Genomic DNA, 24232 nt, shown 5'->3' on the forward strand with positions numbered 1-24232 from the left:
TGTTGTTAATATGTGTGACGTGCAGCAATATAATGTGTTGGATTTTATAATGGTATTGCGGAATACTCAGCTCAAGCTGAATTTTATTAAAACACTCTTATTAAAAAAATAAGTAGGAGTATAATGTAATTTATTAATAGGACTGAGCCGATACTGCTGCTAATACTCTGATTCCCACTGATATCAATGTCAATACTAGAAAATTGTAACAATTCAGAGTAGTTCAGAATATTTATAACTATTCTACTCGAGTTTTGCTTTAAATTATTCACAATTGCACACAAGATAATAGTTTAATCAGCAAATAAATTCCTTCCCTCTATGTTGTAAAAATAATAAAAAAAATATACATTTTGCATAATTTCCATATTATCAGTACTTGAAAATTGTAACAATTCACAGTAGTTCAGAATATTTATAACTTAATCTATAAGGGTTTGCTTTACAATATTCATATCTGCACATGAGATAATCATTTAACAAGAATAGCTATATGTTCCCTCTGCATTGTAAAAATAATAATAAAAAAATACATTGGTGCACACTTTGAACTATAGATTCATTCACGATTAATCTAAGCATAAAGTGGACTTGACATACAACAATGTATTATCTAAGGAAATTTATTCTCTGATATACATTTTCAGAAAATCATTCTCACAGTTAGTTTTAGTGAGAGTTGGATTCAATACAGATGTACTGCTGTTTGAAGTAGAAAAGCAGTCATATCTATATATTTTTCTTTATTCAGTGTTGCACTGTATGTTGTTGCTCTGTAAATTCTATTATTTATTACTGTCATAGATATATTTATGATTTGCAATTTTTATTCCAGTTGTAGGATGCCGAAGTGATGATGAATGCCCAAGTGATAAGGCTTGCATAAATGGTAAATGTAGCAACCCTTGCCATTGTGGAATCAATGCAGTGTGTGAGGTTGCGAACCACAGAGCACTGTGTAGATGTCTCACAGGATACAGTGGCAATCCAGATGTTAGCTGTCAAGGTGAGGTGCCAAACAATTAACGCTTACCTATAATTTGTTGCAGGACCTAATCTATGTTTCAGATATTGTTTCAATTGGGGCTGAGCGTATTAACAATACCACTATTGGTGAGAGTCAGTTTGAATTTAATGACCAATACTTTTCTGGAATTTGGATATGCTTCAGGGTTTGTAAAATGCCATGTGATACATTTTCATTGAGTCCAAATATTCTGGAAATAATGCAAAATGCATATTTTTCATTATTGTTGTGCATCATATTGCATGAAAAAATGCATTTTGTGATAGCTATTTTAGTATTCCAGTTTTCTTATGTAAAATTATGAATATTTAAAAATGAAACTGGGGATACTTACAAATGAAAATTTATAAATATACTAAAACCTAGAGATGGCTCAATATGAAATTTTGGCCGATACCGACAAATTACCGATATAAAGTTTACCGATACCAATAACCGATATTCTACCGATCCAATATAAAATTAGAAATCGTCCTTGAAGAACCTGAAATGTTCATTGATCTCCTTAATAAATGTGTGTTTCGAGGTGACTGCAATGCAAAAGAAGTTGAATATTTAGACATTTACTTTCTTAGAAAATAAGGCACGGAGATTATCCATAAAAAATACAACAAAATGGCAGAATTTTGCACTAAATTATAAGATATTTATCGATATATCGAATCTGTAAAATAATCGGTAATTTTACTGATAAACTGATACACCGATTTTCCTATATCAGCCTATACCGACAGAGTACCGATTAATCGGTCCCATCCCTACTGAAATCTCATTCAACACAATTTGACGAGACCACATCCAGTTTGGATAATCCAGAATATATTTCATCATTAAACATGTACTGTCAGAACAGGACTCATTAGTATAGTGGAATCTTCGATAAAATCTCTCCTCACTGGCTTCTCAATGAGTTACTTGAGATATTAGTACTTAAATTTTTATACAATTTGAGACAAGGATAATTTAATACATGCTTTTTTTTTTTGTTGTGTTTGATTTCTTATATGTATTTCATTAATTAATCATGTAGTAACAAAAATAATTAAAAAAATTATGCTGTTACCTATTTTGCTTTTCCTTACACTGGTATTATTTTTATTCTGCATGTGGTGATAACTCGTTCCTTCACAGTTCCGTAGTATTAATTATAAACATGTTCTTCTATCAGAGCCTTCAGACCCATGTGATCCAAACCCTTGTGGCACAAATGCCCTATGTGAGATTGACAATGGCCATCCTATTTGTTACTGTCCTAAGGGATTAACAGGAAACCCATTCAGAAACTGCAGTAAGTATCAAATTTTAACATAAATTATGACATAAAAATAGTTAAGAAATATTGTTTGCAAAATTTTGTCATTTTCAATTACTTATCACTTGAAAGTTATTCCTAGCAGTGTTTTATGTCTACTTTATTAATTTAATATTTATTTGGATTTTCAATAAAAATTGGTTTGCATTATGATTGCAGTATTCACAGTGTTTACTTTGTGGCTAACTTATTTATATTTAAATATGATATTTACATGGTATTTTTCTGATATGCATGTGATGTAGCTACTACCTTTTCAATGTATATTAGCCTTAATACTGGTAAAATAGCACTAAGATTTCTGTATAAATTCAGACTGACTGACTTGGAAATCGTGGAGAATGTCAGGGAAATTGGCCTGTGACCTAAAAGCCAGGGAATTTCTTAAAGATATTAAAAAACTTGAAAAAAATCAGGGAAAAATAACTATGGTGGTTATACTTAAGGTGATTTCACAAACTTGTAAACTGTAATTTGACATGACACATGTTCATAAATAAAATAGAAATACATAAAAATGTGGTATATCTTACATATTTTCACTAAAAGAAAATCATGCAAACAGAGATAAAGTAATTTTGAATGATACAGTTTGATCTGGAAATTTATCTGAAAATCTTGAAAATCTGGAATTCTGTTAGTATATTTAAATTGTGTGAAAGCCATTTCAAGAGATATTTTCTGTCTGTTGAACATGAGTATTGCCACACACAATTTTTAAACAAATCAGCTTAATATAAATTGCTGCCCTTGCCAATCAATCTTCAATTCTAAGACAAGCCCAATATTAATATACATGAACCAATTGAAGTGCAAAATTTTAATGTTAGCTTGTCCACTATTCTAAAACAAGGAATATTTACTTATTTCTTCATCTTAAATGTTTGTAGCATGGCAAAACATTCGAAGTGAATACTGACAGATAAAGGAAGAAAATAATAACTCACTACCTATGTATTGTACCTAGAATAGCCAGTTGGTAAAGTGCCCCGCCCCTATGCTGGAGACCTTGGTTTGATTCCAAGGGTTGGTGACCCCAATGCAGTGGTGTCGATCACATCACTTCTGCTACTGAGATTGAGAATGTGTGTGATCTTACATCCAAACCCCTATGTACCTTCATGGCATGGTGCAATGTAAGGGAAATTGACTTTTTTTCTTTTTTATCTTTGTATTGTACAGAAACCAAGTCCAGATCTTTTGCATGACAGTTAGATACCCTATGGTCTAGACGTATGGCTTATAAATGAACACTGATATGCAGGATGAATTTGTAAGTGCATAATCTTGACGGAAATTGGTACAGCCAACCTCTGTGGTGAAGTGGTTATCACAGCAAGCTACGACAACAGGGATCCCAGGTTCGAATCCTGGACATTGGTGTTCTTTGTCCCTTCAGCAATTTCATCCTATCACCGCTCATCCTCATCTTTTCGATTATGCAGTAGTGGCAGAAGAGCAGTGTAAAATGAACCAAGTCAAGAAACCTGTACAGGGATTAAAAATTAATTATGCATTATCTGAAAGGATTGAATACTGATAATTAATTTGAAATTATTTCTGTTTATAGGACTTTTTCATGTTACTTTATGCATATAGTTTACAAAGTTACTGGTTTTCTTTCAGTTCCTGAAGGAGATGCATGCCAACCTAACCCATGTGGCCCTAATTCTGGCTGCCGAATGGTTAATGGCTCCCCTCGTTGCTTCTGCTTGCCTGAATATGAAGGAAGGCCTCCACAGGAACCCTGTCATTTGCCCCAGAATCCCTGCGACCCTTCACCTTGTGGTCCAAACACTCAGTGCACTGTGATAAATGGATTTGGTAGATGCACATGCTTGCCTGGATATTTGGAAAGTCCCAACACCATACGTGGATGTGTTGAACAACGTAATCCATGCGAGCCAAATCCATGTGGTTTCGGAGCACTTTGCGATCCAAATCGAAATCCATCATGCTACTGCCCAGAGCCAACCGTCGGAAATCCATATAGAAGTTGCTCAGGTATGCTTTATTTATTTATTATTTTGCCTACATATTATAATGCAAAATGAATATTTTTCAATATTTTTACAAAAATATTGTGGAGAGAAATGAAGTAGGTTATTAAATAGTAGTCATCTCATGTGAAATCATGATTATTTTAAATCAGTGGTACAGTTCCATTGGAATATTTACATATTAAAATTATTATTATTCTGTACAACTTCAAACTGCTACAACTTTCAAGTATCAGCATTGGCATCAGTTCAAAGTGGAATCAGACCAACCCTAAATAAAAGCCATAACTTTATGACTAGAATTCCTGAGGAATAGTACATTTCACATTACTTTAAAAAATGTTTCGCTATTATGATTGAATTTAGTATTATTTCATTTGAAGTGGTTTTAGTATCACTTTGTACATATGTAGTTTATTCCTGGATAAAGTGTAGCAGTTAGCATTATAATAACTGGAATTCAAAAAATATAATTCTTGGATCTTTATGAAATTCAAGAATACTGCATGTATGTATAGTTTGAGAAAATAAACAATCAATGGACTAAGATCTAGAGGAAAAATAAATATTAACTAAGCAATTATCCATCTAGGAACTGATTGAACAAAAATGTAATTCACAGCACTGTTTTCTTTACGATGCAATGAGAAGTTTGAAAAATATCACCTCTTGTTACAAAATTAAGAATAGTGAATAAGATTGTATTTTTTTTGCACAAGGTGTAAGACATATTGGATGTGTATGATACTTTCAAATCAATTAAATATTATAAATAATTTACAATTCATGAAATGGTATTATATGTGCTATTATTATTTTGTGTTTTAGAAGCGGTAAAAGCCCTTTGCCAACCAGGCCCATGTGGAAGGAATGCTGACTGTTATGTGTCAAACAATCAAGAACAGTGTTACTGCAGACCAGGTTACACAGGAGACCCACTAAGTGCATGCTATGCAGTGCCCATAAGCCCATGCACTCCAAGCCCATGTGGACCTAACACGCGGTGCACAGTGAGCGAACAGGGCCACCCCGTGTGTTCCTGTCAGGAAGGCTACTCAGGAGACCCAGCGAGCCCCAAGGGCTGCGGTCCGGAATGTACGGTGGATGATGAATGTGCGCTGAACAAAGCCTGCATCGGCTTGCATTGCAAAGACCCATGTCCAGGTTCTTGCGGAATTGGAGCCACGTGTCGTGTAGAAAAGCACCATCCAGTCTGCACGTGCAACCATGGATTGACAGGAAATCCACTTGTTCGCTGTGTTTACATAAGAGGTAATTATTATTTTTTAATTTATATTTTATGGATGGACTGATATGAGATTTACTAATACTGATATTGTTACTGATCCAAAATAAAATATAGGAATGTGATAAAGCACCAATCAAGATTGGCGTGTTGGAATCAGAATTGGAAAAATCTGATATTTTATGGGATTCTGATACTGAATTTCCAATTTTTGAATCTCAACAAAAGAGCTGATATAGTTAATAACAATGACTTGTATAAGGGGAAAATATAAGCTCTGTTTTCTTGTAATGTTTTCAAATCTCTCTCACTATATTCCTTCCTTATACATTTGTGATTAACTGCTTCTGCACCAGTGTATTTTCTCTGAGGATATTTATCTCGCAAAACATATTTTTTTAATAAAATTTATATTTAGAATGCTTGAAATTCTGTTGTGTGTGTAGTTAGAAATCATATATATTGGAATTGGTTTCATATCAAGATCAGAATCTGTTCAAAATAATACCATTGAATTCATAGTAATGGTACATTTCGTGCTTTGTCATGTCACTAATAAAAGCCAACATTTTCAAGAAGAATCTGAACGATTCAATAACCTGTTTAATTATGTGACACTGATGAGTTTTTACTTATAAATGAAAAGGAGAACATTAGAAATTTACTTCATATAAAAACAGAATATTTGAATTATACCTTTGGGTCAATCCATATGAAATCATACCAGCTGGTTGCTTGACCATTTTTAAAAAAGTTTATTTTTTTGAGTGGTGTGAGCCTCATATATTGACAGTTCAGAACCACTCTTATTTTATTTTTACTATCACCGATTTGAAGATGGCGGGCATTTTTTTATCATGGCGCGCGTCATTTTCTCCATTCGTAAGCATCAGCGGCAACTTTTTTTTCTCAGCTCTGGTAAGTCCTACGACAATGAGACAAAATCTGTGATGTTAAGCACATTATAGGCTACAATTATATTTCTGTGTAATTTTCTAAATATATAAATTTTAAGGTTAAAATTGTGTATTTTAATCGCTCAAAATGACATTTTCGGACATTTTTTTGAGGGGGAAGGCAGTTTGCTTGACACTTGATTTTTTTTGCGCAAGTACCTGTGTACCAATAGAGTACGTCAAAATTATTTGAAGCTTGAGACTTTAATATTTGTTTTTCTACAGGGTCATAAACATGTACTTTTTGTTAAAAAAGTCCAAGTTCAGGGTTAAATATCTCTGGTGGGCAGTTGTTTAAAAATCTGAAATTTGTACACAATACAGTACTTCAGGATAAGTAACTTCAGTAAAAATTTTGAGTTTGAGATTTAATTGGTTTAAGAGATACAAAACTCGTGAAAAATTCAACATTTTGCATTAAATATGGCATGTCTAATTTCATTTCTTATTAACATTTTGTGTTGAAATTCTGCAAACTGTAATTTGGAATGTCAATGAACAACATTACAATCCTGAAATGGATCTACAATAAAGTATATATACGAGGGCATGCTGAAAAGTAACGCTTCCTATGTTTTTATTTTCTTTGTTACCTTGTAAACGCATTTTGGATTTTGAGCAACCATACATTTCACTTAAAAGACTTTCCCGCTTTTCCATTGAAGGTTTCGAACTTCTATCGCCAGGAGGTGCTGAACTATTGCGAGGAAAATGGCAGCATGTAACCATGCAATGTTGGTGAAGCGCTTGAAGTAGCGTGCCGTGATCGAGTTTCTAACCACAGAAAATGTGCTACAAATAGACATTCATTTGAGACTGAGGGAATATTATGGGGATGAATGTGTAGACATCAGTACTGCGCGATCTTGAGTTTATCATGCTCTTAAAGAAAACCCCAGCTGAACACGAATCCGATGTCCTCCATAGCTGAGATTTATTCAGCTGGGGTTTTCTTTAAGAGCATGATAAACTCAAGATTGCGCAGTACTGATGTCTACACATTCATCCCCATAATATTCCCTCAGTCTCAAATGAATGTCAATTTGTAGCACATTTTCTGTGGTTAGAAACTCGATCACGGCACGCTACTTCAAGCGCTTCACCAACATTGCATGGTTACATGCTGCCATTTTCCTCGCAATAGTTCAGCACCCCCTGGCGATAGAAGTTTGAAACCTTCAATGGAAAAGCGGGAAAGTCTTTTAAGTGCAATGTATGGTTGCTCAAAATCCAAAATGCGTTTACAAGGTAACAAAGAAAATAAAAAACATAGGAAGCGTTACTTTTCAGCATGCCTTCGTATATATACTTTATTGTAGATCCATTTCAGGATTGTAATGTTGTTCATTGACATTCCAAATTACAGTTTGCAGAATTTCAACACAAAATGTTAATAAGAAATGAAATTAGACATGCCATATTTAATGCAAAATGTTGAATTTTTCACGAGTTTTGTATGTCTTAAACCAATTAAATCTCAAACTCAAAATTTTTACTGAAGTTACTTATCCTGAAGTACTGTATTGTATACAAATTTCAGATTTTTAAACAACTGCCCACCAGAGATATTTAACCCTGAACTTGGACTTTTTTTTAACAAAAAGTACATGTTTATGACCCTGTAGAAAAACAAATATTAAAGTCTCAAGCTTCAAATAATTTTGACGTACTCTATTGGTACACAGGTACTTGCGCAAAAAAAATCAAGTGTCAAGCAAACTGCCTTCCCCCTCAAAAAAATGTCCGAAAATGTCATTTTGAGTGATTGAAATACACAATTTTAACCTTAAAATCTATTATGAAGGAATAATATTTAGAAAATTACACAGAAATATAATTGTAGCCTATAATGTGCTTAACATCACAGATTTTGTCTCATTGTCGTAGGACTTACCAGAGCTGAGAAAAAAAAGTTGCCGCTGATGCTTACGAATGGAGAAAATGACGCGCGCCATGATAAAAAAATGCCCGCCATCTTCAAATCGGTGATAGTAAAAATAAAATAAGAGTGGTTCTGAACTGTCAATATATGAGGCTCACACCACTCAAAAAATAAACTTTTTTAAAAATGGTCAAGCAACCAGCTGGTATGATTTCATATGGATTGACCCCTTTGTGTTTGTAAAAATAACAAAATGAGAGAGAATTTTGCACTCAATTACAGGCTATTTATAGAAACATTAGATCAATGAAGTAATCTGTAATTTTACTGATGCATTGGTATGTCTATATTGCCTGATATCGATAGAGTTCCAATCAGTCTGACCTATTTATTGTATATACATTAAAAGAACAGGATATACAAAAGTACTCGCTCAGTAGCCTTGTCTAATTGACTCGTAGAAGTTGAAACCATGAGAGTCAAATATTTTCCATTATGCTAATACAGACTTCTAGCTTTGCCAATCTAAACAAGTTCAAGAATAATTTGCAACTGTCTTATGAAATCACAATTCCTAGTTTCTAACATGTTGGGAATTCACTTTAGGTTTCCAATTCCTTGTGGAAAAAACAATATTGTAATTTTTATTTCAGTTTCTACCATATGTTAATAGAACCTCTTTCATTGTTTCTGCTCCACAGATGAACCTCCACCACCATCCGACCCATGCCATCCAAGCCCATGTGGACCAAACACCATTTGTCAGACTATTAATGATCGTGCCGTCTGCTCGTGCATTGGTGACTACCAGGGCGATCCTCAAACAGGATGTCATCCAGAATGTGTTGTCAATGCGGAGTGCCCTCAGGACAAAGCTTGTATCAGGCAACGTTGCAGAGATCCATGCGAAGGAACTTGTGGTCTTCGAGCTATCTGCAGGGTCAGAAATCATCTTGCAGTTTGTGCATGTCCTGAGGATTATGTGGGAGATGCCTTCATACAGTGTATTCCCAAACGTAAGTTTCCAAAAATGAGTGATCATGTAATTTTAAAATTTTTCAGACAAAATTTTTATTTACACTACAGTCCTGTTTAACTGAATCTCGATTAACCAAATTTCCAGGTTAACCGAATTGCTAAAAAAAGCTGTTACTCGTGCACGACCATGTATTACACGGGAGCACCGATGAAGCACTTTTGTCTCTGTTTTGGTCTAACAGTTAGTTATCAAAGAGTAAGTTCATTGTTACGATGCATTGGCTGTACTCACCCACTCCCCCATCCCCGTCTATTTTTAGCATGCATAATGTGCTGTACGCTCAAGGACAAGAGACACCTGCCAGTTGAGATTTGTAATTCAGTTTGGTGCACTTAACTTTATTGTTTTAGTCATACAGCTTTTTGTACCAGAGCCTTAATGTTACTGTAATACATGTTCTTGAGTTAAATGACTATGTATTATTTAAGCTTTTTGTTTGTACCTACACGCTGAAATACATACTGTATGTACTGTATATCAAAATACTGTACTGTATATCAAAAATCTTTATTCCAGTTTAACCGAATTTTCGTTCAACCGAAGCACCATCGGTCCCATCAAATTCCATTAAACGGGACTGTAGTGTACTTTAATACTAACTACAGCTATGTTTCAAAGAATACAAAACATGAGAACACATTAATATACCAATATAAGTACTTAACATTATCCATGAAAATAATAATTAATTATTTTGTTAATTTTGGTATGGTGGTTCCACTAAACTTAATTAAACAGATAGCAATCAGCTTGAAGTATTGTTTTGGTTATATTAATATTAATGATTCAGCACTGTTAATGACAAGGTATGATGACGGAAATTACCTCCATAAATTGTGATACAAAGATAACATTTAACAAATTGTAGTTATCTAGAAGAAAGTATGCATTATTAAATTTCAGCCAATTTTAGTTTCAAGACAGAAGAAACATTTCCAGTGAATTTTAATTTCCTTCTGTTATGAAGACTAAATTTTATGGACTGCAATATATTCAGTTTACAAGTATAAGCATTAAGTGAAACAAAAAACTATCTATTTTGGTTCTATTTATATAAGTTGGAAATTTGTCACGAGACAATGCATAGCCTTTGTTTGCAAGTATTTTATGGCTTCACTTTATTTTTATCCAAGTGTTAGTGCAAAAATTTATGAAGTATGATAGCTACATGATATTTTCAAGGTATTATATACCTTGTGAAAATGATAATCAATCGTGTGTACTTCCAGCGATTGTTCCACCTGAAGCTAATGCCACCAAGGCTTGTACACCATCCCCGTGTGGACCCAATGAGCAATGCCAACTGTACGGAAACAATGCAGTGTGTGAAACGTGTGTGGGATACGGCTGTAGACCAGAATGTCTCGTGAACGCGGACTGTACATTCGACAGAGCTTGCATCGGGCAGAGATGCTCAGACCCATGCCCTGGTTCCTGCGGAGTGAATGCAATTTGTGTGGTGGTCAACCATAACCCAGTGTGCAGCTGTCCATCGGGATACGCAGGAGATCCTTTCGAACATTGTTCAATACCACCAGGTACCGTAATTTCATCCTTCTGTGGAAATTTAATTGTAAAATTATGTTTTGAAGTGTAGATTTTAATCTCGATTTTATTATTTTTTTGTATACTTAAATAGCATCAAAGAACTTGAAAATCCCAATCAATATCAATTAATAATATGCGAAAAATTAATTATGCCTTAGTTTTTTCATTCCTTTTTTTAATTATTTTCATTTTTTAAGTAAACTGTAATGTATACTACATAATTTAGATAAACTGAAAATAAATTAGGAATAGACTGATACAAAATTGTTTTCCAATACCAACAAAGTACCGATATAAAATTTTTCTGGTGTCAGAACTACTGATCTGATGTAAGATTTCCATGAAAAATACAAATGGTTCATTCACCTAACCATGTGATTAAGCACTAAGAAAAATAAACTGTATTTAAATATTTACTGTACAAAACAAGGTTACGTGAATTACACCTTTGCATTCACAAAAAATAGCAAAATGGTAGAATTTTTCACTAATTAACAGAATATTTATAGAAGGATCAATAAAATTATCAGCAAATTTACCAGTGCTGATGTGTATGCCAGCCAATATCCATAGAGTATTAATAATCTGTCCCATTCCCCAAAAATAAATATGTGGTTGGGTTTTAATTGTTGAAAATGTCCCTCTATGTATTTTTGAAAGTATTGAATTTCTTTGGCTATCCCACAAAATTGTACTCTGTTAAAAAAATGTTGGGCCTTCCTGAAGGCATACTGGTAACACTGCCATCTTTCTCAAGTTCGATCCCTGGTGGAGGAACAGTGATTCAGATCTCACTGTAAACTGTAGATCCATTCTGATTAGCCTATCTGAGCATCTAGTAGACCTAAACCAACTTTCACTCTTTTTTTGGTTAAAGAAATTGAAAATTCTTTTGGGTTGCTGTTTTTGTAAGAGAAAAATTTGAATTTAATTGTTGTAAAATAGAAGTATTAATTCATTTCTAAACAGAAATTACAAATTCGATGGAACAATGATTTTACGTTTCCAGATTGTAAATTTTACTGAAAAAATTAAAATTGAAGTTCAACCTGTAACTTGTTGCACAATAATTTTTGGTGAACAATTTATTTTTGATTCAAATTTGTTTGCAAATAAATTATTTTGTGTTTTATAGTGGCCGAAGAGAAGGATTCCTGTGCTACGATACGCTGTGGTTCCAACGCCCAGTGTGAAGAACAACACGGTGCTATAACATGCAAGTGCCTTCCTGATTATTATGGAAACCCATACTTGGCCTGCCACCCAGAGTGTGTTCTGAATTCCGATTGTGCTTTCAGTAAAGCTTGCATCAACAACAAATGCCAAGACCCATGTACTGGAGTCTGTGGTGTAGGGGCTAAATGCGAGGTCACCAGCCACTTCCCAGTGTGCTACTGTCCTGAGGGATACAGCGGGGACCCGTTTGTATCCTGTTATCCATACACACCTCGTGAGTATATTCTATTTTGCTTCTTGCTATAAATATTGTTTTATTATTCTCTACTATTTATTTTTATTGCTTATGCAACCTAGTGCATTTCTGTGACAAACAAAACATTAATCAGAGTTTAATATTTATACATAGTATTTTTAGCCAGATAATTTTGCTCTAGACTAATCAAATTGACATTTTATCCACACCTCAGATATTTTGAAAGAAATCAGTCACTTCTAACTAGATTTAAACTAAATCTAACCTAGAAGTTGCAGGATGCATGGAATAGATCTGCAGAGATCTAAGTCGTAGAAAATATGATGTCACAGGTAGCTCAGTTCATGTAGCATTGGCATGGAATGCCAAGATCCCAGGTTTGATCACTTTTCGTAAGTTTTAACTTTCTCACATTGGTGTTATATAAGACGTAAGCGAGTTACTAAAGATATATCCGCAAAACTTATTTGTAAATGTTCTATTAATTTTGGTGACCTCTGAAGGAAGAAGTTACCATAGTGACGGACATAAGACTTCATAATGGATACACAGTACATCAACTCTCCAGATGGTGCAGCAAAGCAGAAATGCAAGTACGACAACCTAACCTACTCCACCCAGCCAGCAGTGATAAAGCTAAATGGATTGCCTTCCCTTACCACCAGACTACATCCAGCAGCCTAGCCAAGACCTTGAAACAATATGATATAAAACTTGCACACAAACCAACGAACAAAATAGCCAGTGCCCTAAGCAAACACAAGAGATCATTTTTTCCCCACTGGTCAACCCAGGTGTATATGACGCCCACTGTGAGTGCAACTCACACTACATTGGCAGATCCAACAGATCTGTCAACGAGTGTATACAACAGCACCTAGTGGATGCAAGAACATCCCAACCCACTACCGGACTAGCAAGGCACCTCAAGTTCAACAACACAGGATCCAAAAAGTTTCAGTTAGGAATACATCACACACCCTAATCGACACCAAAATCAAAGAGACGCATGCAATTATGCACTTTCCGCATGAGCTGAATATCGACAGCGGGCAGGCTCATCATGTTTGGCTCCCGCTATTACAACAGCTCAAACCCATTGCGCGCAGCAGATAAAATGGCTACACCAGCACCCCTAGTGCTAGTCGAGGAAACAACAACAGGAACTGGAAGTCAACCTAACAGTAAAGCATCGAGTTCCCAAGTGGATGGTGGCAGAGGCCACCGAAATTAATAGAACATTTACAAGTAAGTTTCGCGGATATATCTTTAGTAACTCGCTTACGTCTTATATTATCAATGGCGTTGTTTATTCCCCTCAACATGAATTGGTGTTAGGTGTGAAATACCATAATCATTAAAACAAACACATACACACACACGCAAAATCACAGAAAGAAAGACACTTTCAAGTTTTAGGGAGCTTTCAGACCGAAAACACTTGCAAAGCTATTTTTCAAATCAATTCATTTCTCCTATATTTTTTGTTTAATTTACAGCACCAATACCATCAGCTCCTTTGCCGAGGAACCCATGTGATCCATCCCCGTGCGGGCCTTACAGTAGATGTTTGACCTCACAAGGATATGCAGTTTGTTCTTGTCTGCCTGGCTATTCTGGTTCTCCACCAGTTTGCAAACCAGAGTGCGTAGTAAGCTCCGAGTGTCCGCAAACACAGGCTTGCGTAAATAATAGATGTGTGGATCCATGCCCAGGATCATGCGGCTTAAATGCTAGATGCATCGTCATCAACCACAACCCAATATGCAGCTGTCCACCAGGATTTACAGGAGATCCGTTTGCAACCTGTTACCAGATAGTTGGTGAGTTCTTTCTAATATTTGTGAATTATTAATTCAACACATGTTCCTGTATTCTATTATGACTATTTTTGTCACCTCTAGTTTGTTTTTAATGATAAGAATAAATTGAATCATGGATACCAGCCAGTACTTTTGGAGCCGTGAGTATCCTGGAGATTATGTAAAATCATAATTTTCATTATCTATGGTGTAGTGGTTAGCACAGAATGCAACAACACCAAGGGTCTGTGGTTTGAATCCAAGCCTGGATACGGGTGTTCTTTGTGAGTGTCCCTTCATCAATTTCATTGTATCATCACTCATCCTCAGCTTCACGATTATCTGAAAATGGCAGGAAGCAATGTTAAATTAATAATATCAATCAATCATAATTCTCATTATTTTTACAACTTTGTGGAAGAAATGGATTTTGTGATTAAATGATTGACATGTATAATAATGAATATTTTAAAGCAAAACTTGATTGATTACTTTTATATCATTTGAATGCAACATTTATGTATTTAAATTTATATAAATATTCTGAACTACTTTGAATTGTAACAATTTTGAAGTATCTGTAACTGTGTGTTTGGGAATCGGTAAGATTAGGTACAGATATTGGTTCAAAGTGATATCAACTCGGCCCAAAATGTTACATCCTCTTTTTCATATATTTTGCAGAAGAGAAGCCAAGACAACCTGAAAATCCATGTGAACCTTCCCCCTGTGGACCAAATTCAATTTGTCAAGTGAAACAAGGTCGACCAGTTTGTTCGTGCACTCCAAACTTCATTGGAAGCCCACCGTTCTGCAGACCAGAGTGTGTAATAAACTCCGAGTGTCCTCGGGACCAAGCTTGTATCAATGAACACTGCAGCAACCCCTGTCAGAAGAGCTGTGGGTCGAATGCCAGATGTGATGTCGTGAATCATACACCATTCTGCTCCTGCCTTTCAGGATATGAGGGCGATGCCTTCATTGGCTGCTCTAAGAGAGAAACACGTAAGTTCAAATCTTTTATTTTTAGTTGAAAAATGTGTATGTTAAATGTGATCCAAAAATATATTTAAAGAAAGATGGTAGAATAAAAGTGAAAACGTCATATTGAAATACTTCAAAGAGTAGAAAAAATTCCAAGACAGTTGTGCACAAAGGATCAAATGTTGTCATAAATGGTGAAAAAGAAAGTAAATAAGAAAAATGGACTGTCATGAACCATAAACATTGAAGTGTAGGATGGTGTTGACTGTGTACGGTATGGCAAGAAACTCTCTCTCTTTTTGCAATGTTTTGTTTGTTTGCTTGTTCAGAGTAAAATTAAATGATTGCATACTATTTCAGAACATAACACAATAATGTTTTAAAAATACATCACCTGTGCATGAAGCAATTTCTACAAAATATACCAGGTGTATAAGCTTAAATCTGCTGTTTGCTCATAGATGGCATTAGTGAGCGTATGAAGCTACCATGGGCATGCCATACCTGGTGTTTGTATGAGTTGGACATCTGCCAACACGAATCAGTGCACATCGTCAGCACGTGCAGACAACAACAGACAGTGTTCCTGTGGTAAGCATGGCTAGTTTTGTGCCAGAAAAAGAGCATATGCGGGAAGCTCTGCTTTTCTGCTTCCATTTGAAGAAATCGGCTGCCGAATCGCATCGAATGCTTGTGGAGGCCTATGGTGACAGTGCTGTATCGGAAACAACGTGCAGGGATTGGTTTCGTCGGTTCAAAGACGGCAATTTTGACCTGAGCGACAAGAAGCGTGAAAATCGACCCAGGAAGGTTGAGGACCATCAATTGCAGGCTCTTTTGGACGAGGACGATACCCAAACGCAAAAGATGCTTGCCGAGCAATTGGGTGTTACTCAAGCAGCCATTTCCATGCATCTACGTGCCATGGGAAAGGTTCAAAATATCGGAAAATGTATGCCGCATGAATTGACCGATCGGCAGATGGAGAGACGCCAAAACACATGCGAAATCTTGCTTGCCAGACAAAAAAGAAAGTCTTTCCTGCATCGGATTGTGACTGACGATGAAAAGTGGATATATTTTGATAATCCTAAATGCAAGAAATCGTGGGTTGATCCCGGCTAACCATCAACATCTTCCTCGAGACCAAATCGCTTCGGCCGGAAGACGATGCTGTGTGTTTGGTGGGATCAACAGGGTATTGTCTACTTTGAGCTGTTGAAACCTGTTGAAACTGTCACTTCCCACCGCTACCACCAACAACTGATCAAATTGCACCGTGCTCTGTGTGACAAAAGGCCGGATTATCAACAAAGGCATGACAAGCTGATTTTCCTCCACGACAACGCTCCATCACACACGTCAAGACTGGTCCAAAACTACTTGGAGACACGCAACTGCGAGGTGCTACCCCATCCCGCCTATTCACCAGACCTGGCCCCATCCGACTACCATCTGTTTTTGTCGATGGGCCACGCCCTCGCTGAGCAGCACTTCCATTCGTATGCAGACGTCCGAAAATGGCTTGATGAGGGTTTGCCTCGAAAGAGAAGGACTTTTTTTGGCGTGTTATCCAAAAATTGCCCAAGAGGTGGGCAAAATGTGCAGCTCGCGAGGGCAAGTACTTTGAATATATTTCTTGTTGCTTTCTATGAACAAACCATGTGTTTTTCTGACTACAAAACAGCAGATTTAAGCTTATACACCTGGTAATTTCACTCATTTTAATTTTGAAAGTAAGTTTCTGTCTACCCTGCATGATCAAACATAATAATTCAAATATATGAAATAGAAGTAATTATAAAATGTATCCCTTTTCGTGTTTTATCATTACAATGCTAATATGTCTTATGATTGCTGTATTAACAAGTTCTGTACATAATATATGCCTGCTATATTTAGCTTTTATACCATGTACCCAGCCGACTCTGTAGCGTAGTGATTAGTACAGAGTGCTATCCTAGCCTGGGCATGGGTGTTCTCTGAGAGTGTTCCTTCATTAACTTCATCATATCATCACTCGTTCTCATCTTCATGATTAGTCAAACGTGGCAGAAAAGGGAAGTAAAACAAGCCAGGTCAATCAATCAATTTTCCATATACCCTATGATGATGTTACTGTAACTCTTGTGATGTTTATTGTATTGCAGCTATGCTTCCACCAGTATCATACGAACCATGCAATCCATCACCGTGTGGACTCAATTCACAGTGCCAAGAAAGAAATGGGGTTGCTCGCTGTTCCTGCATTCCTCCATACATTGGAAATCCATACACTGGTTGCAGACCGGAGTGTGTGATTAATTCTGACTGCCCCAGTTACTTGGCCTGCCTTGCAAAGCACTGTCGAGATCCTTGCCAGGGTGTGTGTGGAGCAAATGCAGAATGTAACGTGGTGAACCATATTCCAGTATGCAGTTGTGTTAGAGGATACGAAGGAGATCCATTTGATTCATGCCGACTTATACCAAGACGTGAGTACTTGTTTCAGTTTGTTGTTCTTCTTACAGTTACATTTTGTTCTAAATATGCAGACATTCAACAGATATAGTGTACAAATTAGACAATAGAACAAATGAATTGGTACTTTAATGTTTTTTTAGTAAAATTGACAATAGTTTGCATCTGATATTTCTATAAATAACTCATAGTGCCAATTTTGCCACTTTAAAATTGCTTTTATAATCCATGTACTCTGTATCTGAAATGTAAATTTCTGAATATACCGTTTCTCTGTCCTTTAATATCAAATCTATAATATTGGTTATCAATATTGGTACTTGAACAGTACCTCATCAAAGAGGTAAAAAAATAATATTTTCAGCAAGATGAGCTACTTTTTTCACTGTTCATTTTATTTTTCTGATAATGTTTGTTATTTTTTAAAAAAAATTCACATTATTTCGCAATCAAGAATACCTAATCACTGTACATTTGGTTCTTGAAAACAGGTTAAAATAAATCTTGAAGCTTTCCTAGTGCACAGTATTGGTGTAAAATTAATTAATGCTGTGAATTTTGCACAATTTCGTGGATCATTGTATTCCACAAAAGTATCACTTAATTTTTGTGAGACCTATAATATGTCAAGAGTCCGAATAAATATCAGCTGGTATGAATTATTAAATTCAAATTAACATTTACTGATACTAATACATCGATGCGTATTTAGGCCTAATTGTGACCTTTTAGAATATTAAGACTTCCTCCTAGTTGCTGTAAAGGAGTCTGCATGTATTGTGTATTACATGACTCTTTCCACTTTTTCAGCCCTTCCTCCACAAAATCCATGCGAGCCAACTCCATGCGGTCCGAATAGTCTCTGCCGCGTTGTGAGCGGCCATGCAGTTTGTTCGTGCCAGGCTGGATACATCGGCAGCCCGCCATCTTGCAGACCTGAGTGTGTGGTGAACTCTGAATGCCCGCAAGACAAGGCCTGCCTCACTCAGAAGTGCCAGGATCCATGCCCTGGAACGTGCGGCATAAATGCACGTTGCCACGTTGTGAACCATAATCCAATCTGCAGCTGCCCGTCGCACATGACAGGAGATCCATTTGTCAGATGTTTAGAAGAACGTGAGTATTGCTAGTACTGTGACCTCAGTTGTGAAAATATAATCTAGTGTTAACTTTTCAGTTAATGTGTAAAGATTTTAGCATTTCACTTGTTTTCATTGAAGAATTGGTGCAGTTACTTAGGGATGGTTCTAAATTTTAATTATACCATTGTACATATATTTTTTTAGTTCTATATTTACTATTTTCTATATTATTATTATCATCACACACAAATATGTATAAGATACCAGGTTTGATTCCCAGTGGGGACACATTCCCTGCAGTTTCACTTTAAAGTATATTTAAAACAAACTTTACAATCTTTGATGAAAAAAGTTCTCAGGATATAGTCCAGGTTAGTTCTGAATGGCCTTGGAGCTTTGAGAGCTAACATCAGTTCTCATCTTCAGAGATGGAATTTAAGATTCAAGATATTAGCTTTCTAAAGCTAGACATATTTTAGTTTTACATGGTAACAGCGTAATTTTTTTTTCTCAATGTTTGTTTATGAATATGTGCTGAAATATGAAGAATGTTATTAAACATCAACATTAAGTTTCAATAATTTTTTCCAGCACCAAAACCCAAACCAGCAGAAAACCCATGTGTTCCATCACCTTGCGGATTCAATTCTGAATGCAGAGTTGTAGACGGACGCCCTGTGTGTTCGTGTGTCGCTGGAATGATCGGAGTCCCACCGAACTGTCGACCAGAATGTGTAATTAACTCTGACTGCCCGTCACATCTTGCTTGCATCAAGAGCAAGTGCAGAGATCCCTGCCAGGGATCATGCGGCTTCAATGCTCAGTGCATCGTTCACAATCATCAGCCTGTTTGTTCATGCAATCCTGGTTACGAAGGAGACCCATTCTCCGGCTGCAACGCTGTTCCAGGTAAGGTTATTTTAGGAGTGAAAGATCTATTTCAGTTTCAGGTTTGCATCATGTTTGTTCACAGCAATTGGACCATGCAGATAGTAAAAATATGTAGGTCTCAAGGAAGGTGAGTGGATTATTATTGTGAGCTTTGGATGCCTGTTTATTGTAATGAGACCAAAATGTTCCTTTCTAAGTGGAGAATGGAGTTAAGTTCAAAGATCAGGATTGAGATTATATAACCTAAAATGGACACAATATCTGTAACTGAATTCCTGGAGCAAAGTATAGGTGCTGTTTGAAAACTTATGGATACAAACTTAGAAAACATTACAGGAGTACTACTTCATGGACAGTTTGTCTCTTCTGTTTGCAGACCTTCTGAAATGTGGCCAGGATTCATGTTACAATCACCATAAAGGCATTTTCTTACATGTAAATTGATTATTTTTTGTAAAAAATGCATTGCTAAATTCTGTATATTATCACTTATCTTAAGAGAGCCGTGGCAGTTACTGAGCTACTAAAATTTTGAACAAGTGCGTTAAACTTGTCACCTTTTGATGAACACAAAAAAGTACTACAGTGAGGAGATTTGTACAACCTTACCTTTATCCACACTATGATTCAGGGTTGGTTAGCTGTCTGATGTTATTGGTGTTATATTTGTAACTTAAACTGTTTTTAGTTTTCTTTACTATATTATTTTGTTGTGAATAGCATGAAACGCATCATATTGTTTTTCAGTGAGACCTATAGAGGAGCCTAGACATCCATGTAATCCTACACCATGTGGTGCTAATGCTGAATGTAAAGCGAGAAATGGTGCTGGATCATGTACTTGTCTTAGAGACTATTACGGCGATCCGTACACTGGTTGCAGACCTGAGTGCGTTTTGAATTCGGATTGCCCAAGAAACAGGGCATGTGTGAACAACAAGTGTAAGGATCCTTGCCCTGGAACCTGTGGCGTAAATGCACAATGCTATGTCGTGAATCACATCCCATCATGCACCTGCAATCAAGGTTTTACTGGAGATGCTTTAAGATCTTGCGTTCCGATGACACCGAGTAAGAGTTCTTCTGTTCTGACTGTCTTCTTTCTTTTCTTTCCTAACAATACTAGCAGACTTCTTTTTCATTTCTGTCTTCATTTTCAGTACATACACATGTTATACACCTACTATAAGTTGCTACTAAAACTTAATATTAACACTTAATAAACTCTTTTGAGCATCTATCCTTTAATTATTTTCTCTGTTAACGTTCATTACCACCAGACAACACAGCTAAATTTCTTGTTTTATTCTTCGACAAATCCTTGCTTATACAATGAAGAACTGTATGGTCACTTTCCATTACCTTCCAGTAAAGACAATTAAGATAAACAGAACATAACTAAGAATTTATTAAATCTGCCATTTTATGATAAATAATAAGTGCCTCTTACACTTACTTTGTTTTATTTGTTTTCTGTCGTTTTTGTGTTTTTTAAACATTATTTCAACTGTTTAGAATAGTTTTTATCAGTGATTATGAGCATGCTTGTGTTTATACTAGCCATTATGCTTGTCTGATGAAGATAGTTTTTAAACAGCTGAAATATTGTGTAAGAAAATAAATATCTGCTCACAAAAACCAATTGCACAAAGTAATTGTAAGGTAAGATTTAATAACCCATTTGGCTAGCATCTCATGTCATTGTTCACAATATCACGACAATAAAAATGCCAACAAGTAAATCTAAAATTGATTTTTTGGTTAATGAACAATCCATTTAATTTTAAATCTGTCCACTTACTTTAATAATTTACCTTCTTCATGAACCATTTTTTTATGTAAGAATGCAAATTAATATGCAGGTTGCATGTTTACTCTGATGTATAACTTTCATAGAAAATCATTGTGCCAGAATATTTTATTCATATATTCATAAATTTAAGAGGCACGTTGTTAAGAAATCTAGAATTATTTTTTTTTTAAAAAAAAAAGTATATTATTGCTCAGCCAAAACTGAACTAAGCTCTGCAGCAACAACTCCTTGAATGCCAAAACTATCCCAATTGCTTTTTATTGGGTGACGCATGGTCACTGTTTTCTGGTTTTCTAGACCAGAGTGTACTACCTCTTTTCAAGTGACTCCTGCAAGGGATTGAACCAAGTACTGATAAAATATTAATGTATCAATATTGGAGAGAATCAATTTGTATCAAATCACAGTATTTAAATGTTGAGCCTCAAAATTCTATAGTCTGTATGCCCTAGGTATGAATAATGCTGGATATTTGTTTAATTCATCAGCAAAATTTTGAATTTACAATTAAATTATTTAAAAATGACATAATTTGTTTTTATATTGGGCTACATGTATGAGTAATCAAAAAAAGAAATTAGCAAAATTGACAGGCATGTAGCATAGTTGCGATATAACTCTTCAGAATAATAATATAATATTTAAAACCTGAAGAATGCAAGATAGTATTAGCTAGGCCATAATGCAATATTAAAAATATAATGGATATATGCTCATAAGAATGCAAATAGTTTTAATATGACTCAAATAATAACAACAACAACCAGGAAAGAAATATTTCTATAGTTTGCTATATTATATTGTATTAAACATAATGTACTGTAAAACATATAATGAATAGTAAACAGTATGCTAATTTATCAGTTTTCATTAACTTTTGAAAAACTTTAAAGGACTAATGTTTATTATCATTTACAAAGACGAAATGAATTGTAACTAACAGACACATGAAACATTCTTCTTTCACCTGTCAAATACTTTCATCACAAGGTGTTATGCATGTTAAAAACAACTCCATTTTTCTCATAATGTAGCTGCGCCAGAAAGACCAAGCACTCGTCCCTGCGAGCCATCACCTTGTGGACAAAACAGCAACTGCAGAGTTGTGGATTCCCACGCTGTATGTTCTTGCCAATCTGGTTTCATTGGTGCACCTCCTGCATGCCGTCCCGAGTGCGTAGTAAGCTCGGAATGTTCACAAGATAAAGCATGTATCAATCAAAAGTGCCAGGATCCTTGTCCGGGCACCTGCGGCATAAATGCACGTTGTCAAGTAGTGAACCACAATCCCATCTGTAGCTGTTCGCCAGGATTCGTTGGGGATCCATTTGTCAGATGCGTTCCGGAAGAAAGTAAGCAGATGTTCTTCCCATGCTTCTTCTTCTTTTCTTTGTATCAGTTCTTGTTTGTCTGTCCTGTTTCATTTCATGCTTTTAGTTACATACACAGCTTAGTTAAAAGTAGTAAATTTTAAAAAGCAATAATAAAAGCATTTACTTAATTAATTCTTTTAAATCTAAAGATGGAAAAACAGAAGTAAAACAACTCTATCGGTATTTAGTTTGGATTTTTTTCCAAGTAATTCTCATTAAAATTATCACTGTATTGGAACTTGGAACAGTACAAGTAAAATAACTGTCATATGGAAATTATGTTGTGCAACTTCTGAAACTAGATGATACAGTCACTGAGTCTTGAAAGATTTGTTTGTAATAATATCCATAACATACTATTTCATTTTCCACTTCTACATGCTTAAACTACATTGAAATTGTATTAAAATCTACATTTAATATTATGAATTTGGAACTGACGGATACAAATTTTTTGTCTATACTGATATAAATTTATCATTACCATTAACCAATATTATATCAACGCATTATAAAATTGCAAATGTACCATGTAGAAAACGAGTGTTTATATTCCTAATAATAATAATAACAAAATGTTAGAATTTTACCATCAATTACATGCTATTTATAGAATATCAGATAAGTAAATTTTCATCAATTTACCAATTCACTGGCCTATGTTAACTGATAATGATGAAGTAATAATTATTCTTTCTCATCCTATTACAAACAGTTCATGTTTTCTTATTGAAAGATTAAATGTTGAATAAAACGTTTTTCCTCCAGTACAAAATACAAAACCATATCTTTTGTCATTTTTGAAACAGAACTCTCCAATTTCCTTGCCATGCGCACTATTCTTTTTACCAAGTTTGTTTGATTCATATTATTAACTTGGTCGAAATTTTCACGCTTTGTTTCATCATTATTTTTTCTGTTTGTCCTTCTTCAGATTTGACAGAAATATTTGATATTTTCCTACATATAATGTAATAGACATGGGAACAGTTTGTTTATTTAATGCCTAAAAAGCTATTTTTCTTTAATAATTTCAGTAAAAATTGAAAGGATTGTAAAGTTTAATCAATCCCCTTATTTTTTTTAAACAGTTGAAGCGTACTTTAAATTTTTAAGCACATATTAAAAACTGATTTCTAAGGGGGGAATTTTAAAAGTAAATTTCAACTGAAAGGAACACAAAAAAATAAACCAGAAACATGAAACTTTGTCTTGCATTACCCTTATCTAATACATACTTTAAATTCCCATGTCTATTTCCGAGTATACATAATTTACTTACCGTAAATATATAATATTACTAAAATAACTTGAATATACAATTGTAAACATTTTATCAACTGCACATTATTTATTTTCTTTTATCTTATTTCTTGCTGTTTTTT

The 24232-nt window shown here is 35.1% G+C and overlaps 1 protein-coding gene across 1 annotated transcript in view; it reads left to right on the top strand.

The window, feature by feature from the left end:
* The window catches only part of dpy (fibrillin-like protein dumpy), a 474963-nt gene that overhangs the window by 239937 nt on the left and 210794 nt on the right, over positions 1 to 24232 (top strand). Inside the window, exons 51-64 of the mRNA XM_083128311.1 lie at positions 836 to 1006; positions 2196 to 2315; positions 3966 to 4343; positions 5168 to 5611; positions 9125 to 9439; positions 10692 to 11000; positions 12146 to 12460; positions 13942 to 14265; positions 14929 to 15249; positions 17379 to 17702; positions 18499 to 18804; positions 19362 to 19679; positions 20409 to 20732; positions 22509 to 22826. Coding sequence (XP_082984437.1) covers positions 836 to 1006; positions 2196 to 2315; positions 3966 to 4343; positions 5168 to 5611; positions 9125 to 9439; positions 10692 to 11000; positions 12146 to 12460; positions 13942 to 14265; positions 14929 to 15249; positions 17379 to 17702; positions 18499 to 18804; positions 19362 to 19679; positions 20409 to 20732; positions 22509 to 22826 — 4287 coding nt within the window. The remainder of the gene's footprint in view (positions 1 to 835; positions 1007 to 2195; positions 2316 to 3965; positions 4344 to 5167; positions 5612 to 9124; positions 9440 to 10691; positions 11001 to 12145; positions 12461 to 13941; positions 14266 to 14928; positions 15250 to 17378; positions 17703 to 18498; positions 18805 to 19361; positions 19680 to 20408; positions 20733 to 22508; positions 22827 to 24232) is intronic.

The sequence above is a fragment of the Lepisma saccharinum genome, chromosome 9, assembly GCF_977018435.1.
Source record: "Lepisma saccharinum chromosome 9, izLepSacc3.1, whole genome shotgun sequence".
Taxonomy (NCBI): Eukaryota; Metazoa; Arthropoda; class Insecta; order Zygentoma; family Lepismatidae; genus Lepisma; species Lepisma saccharinum.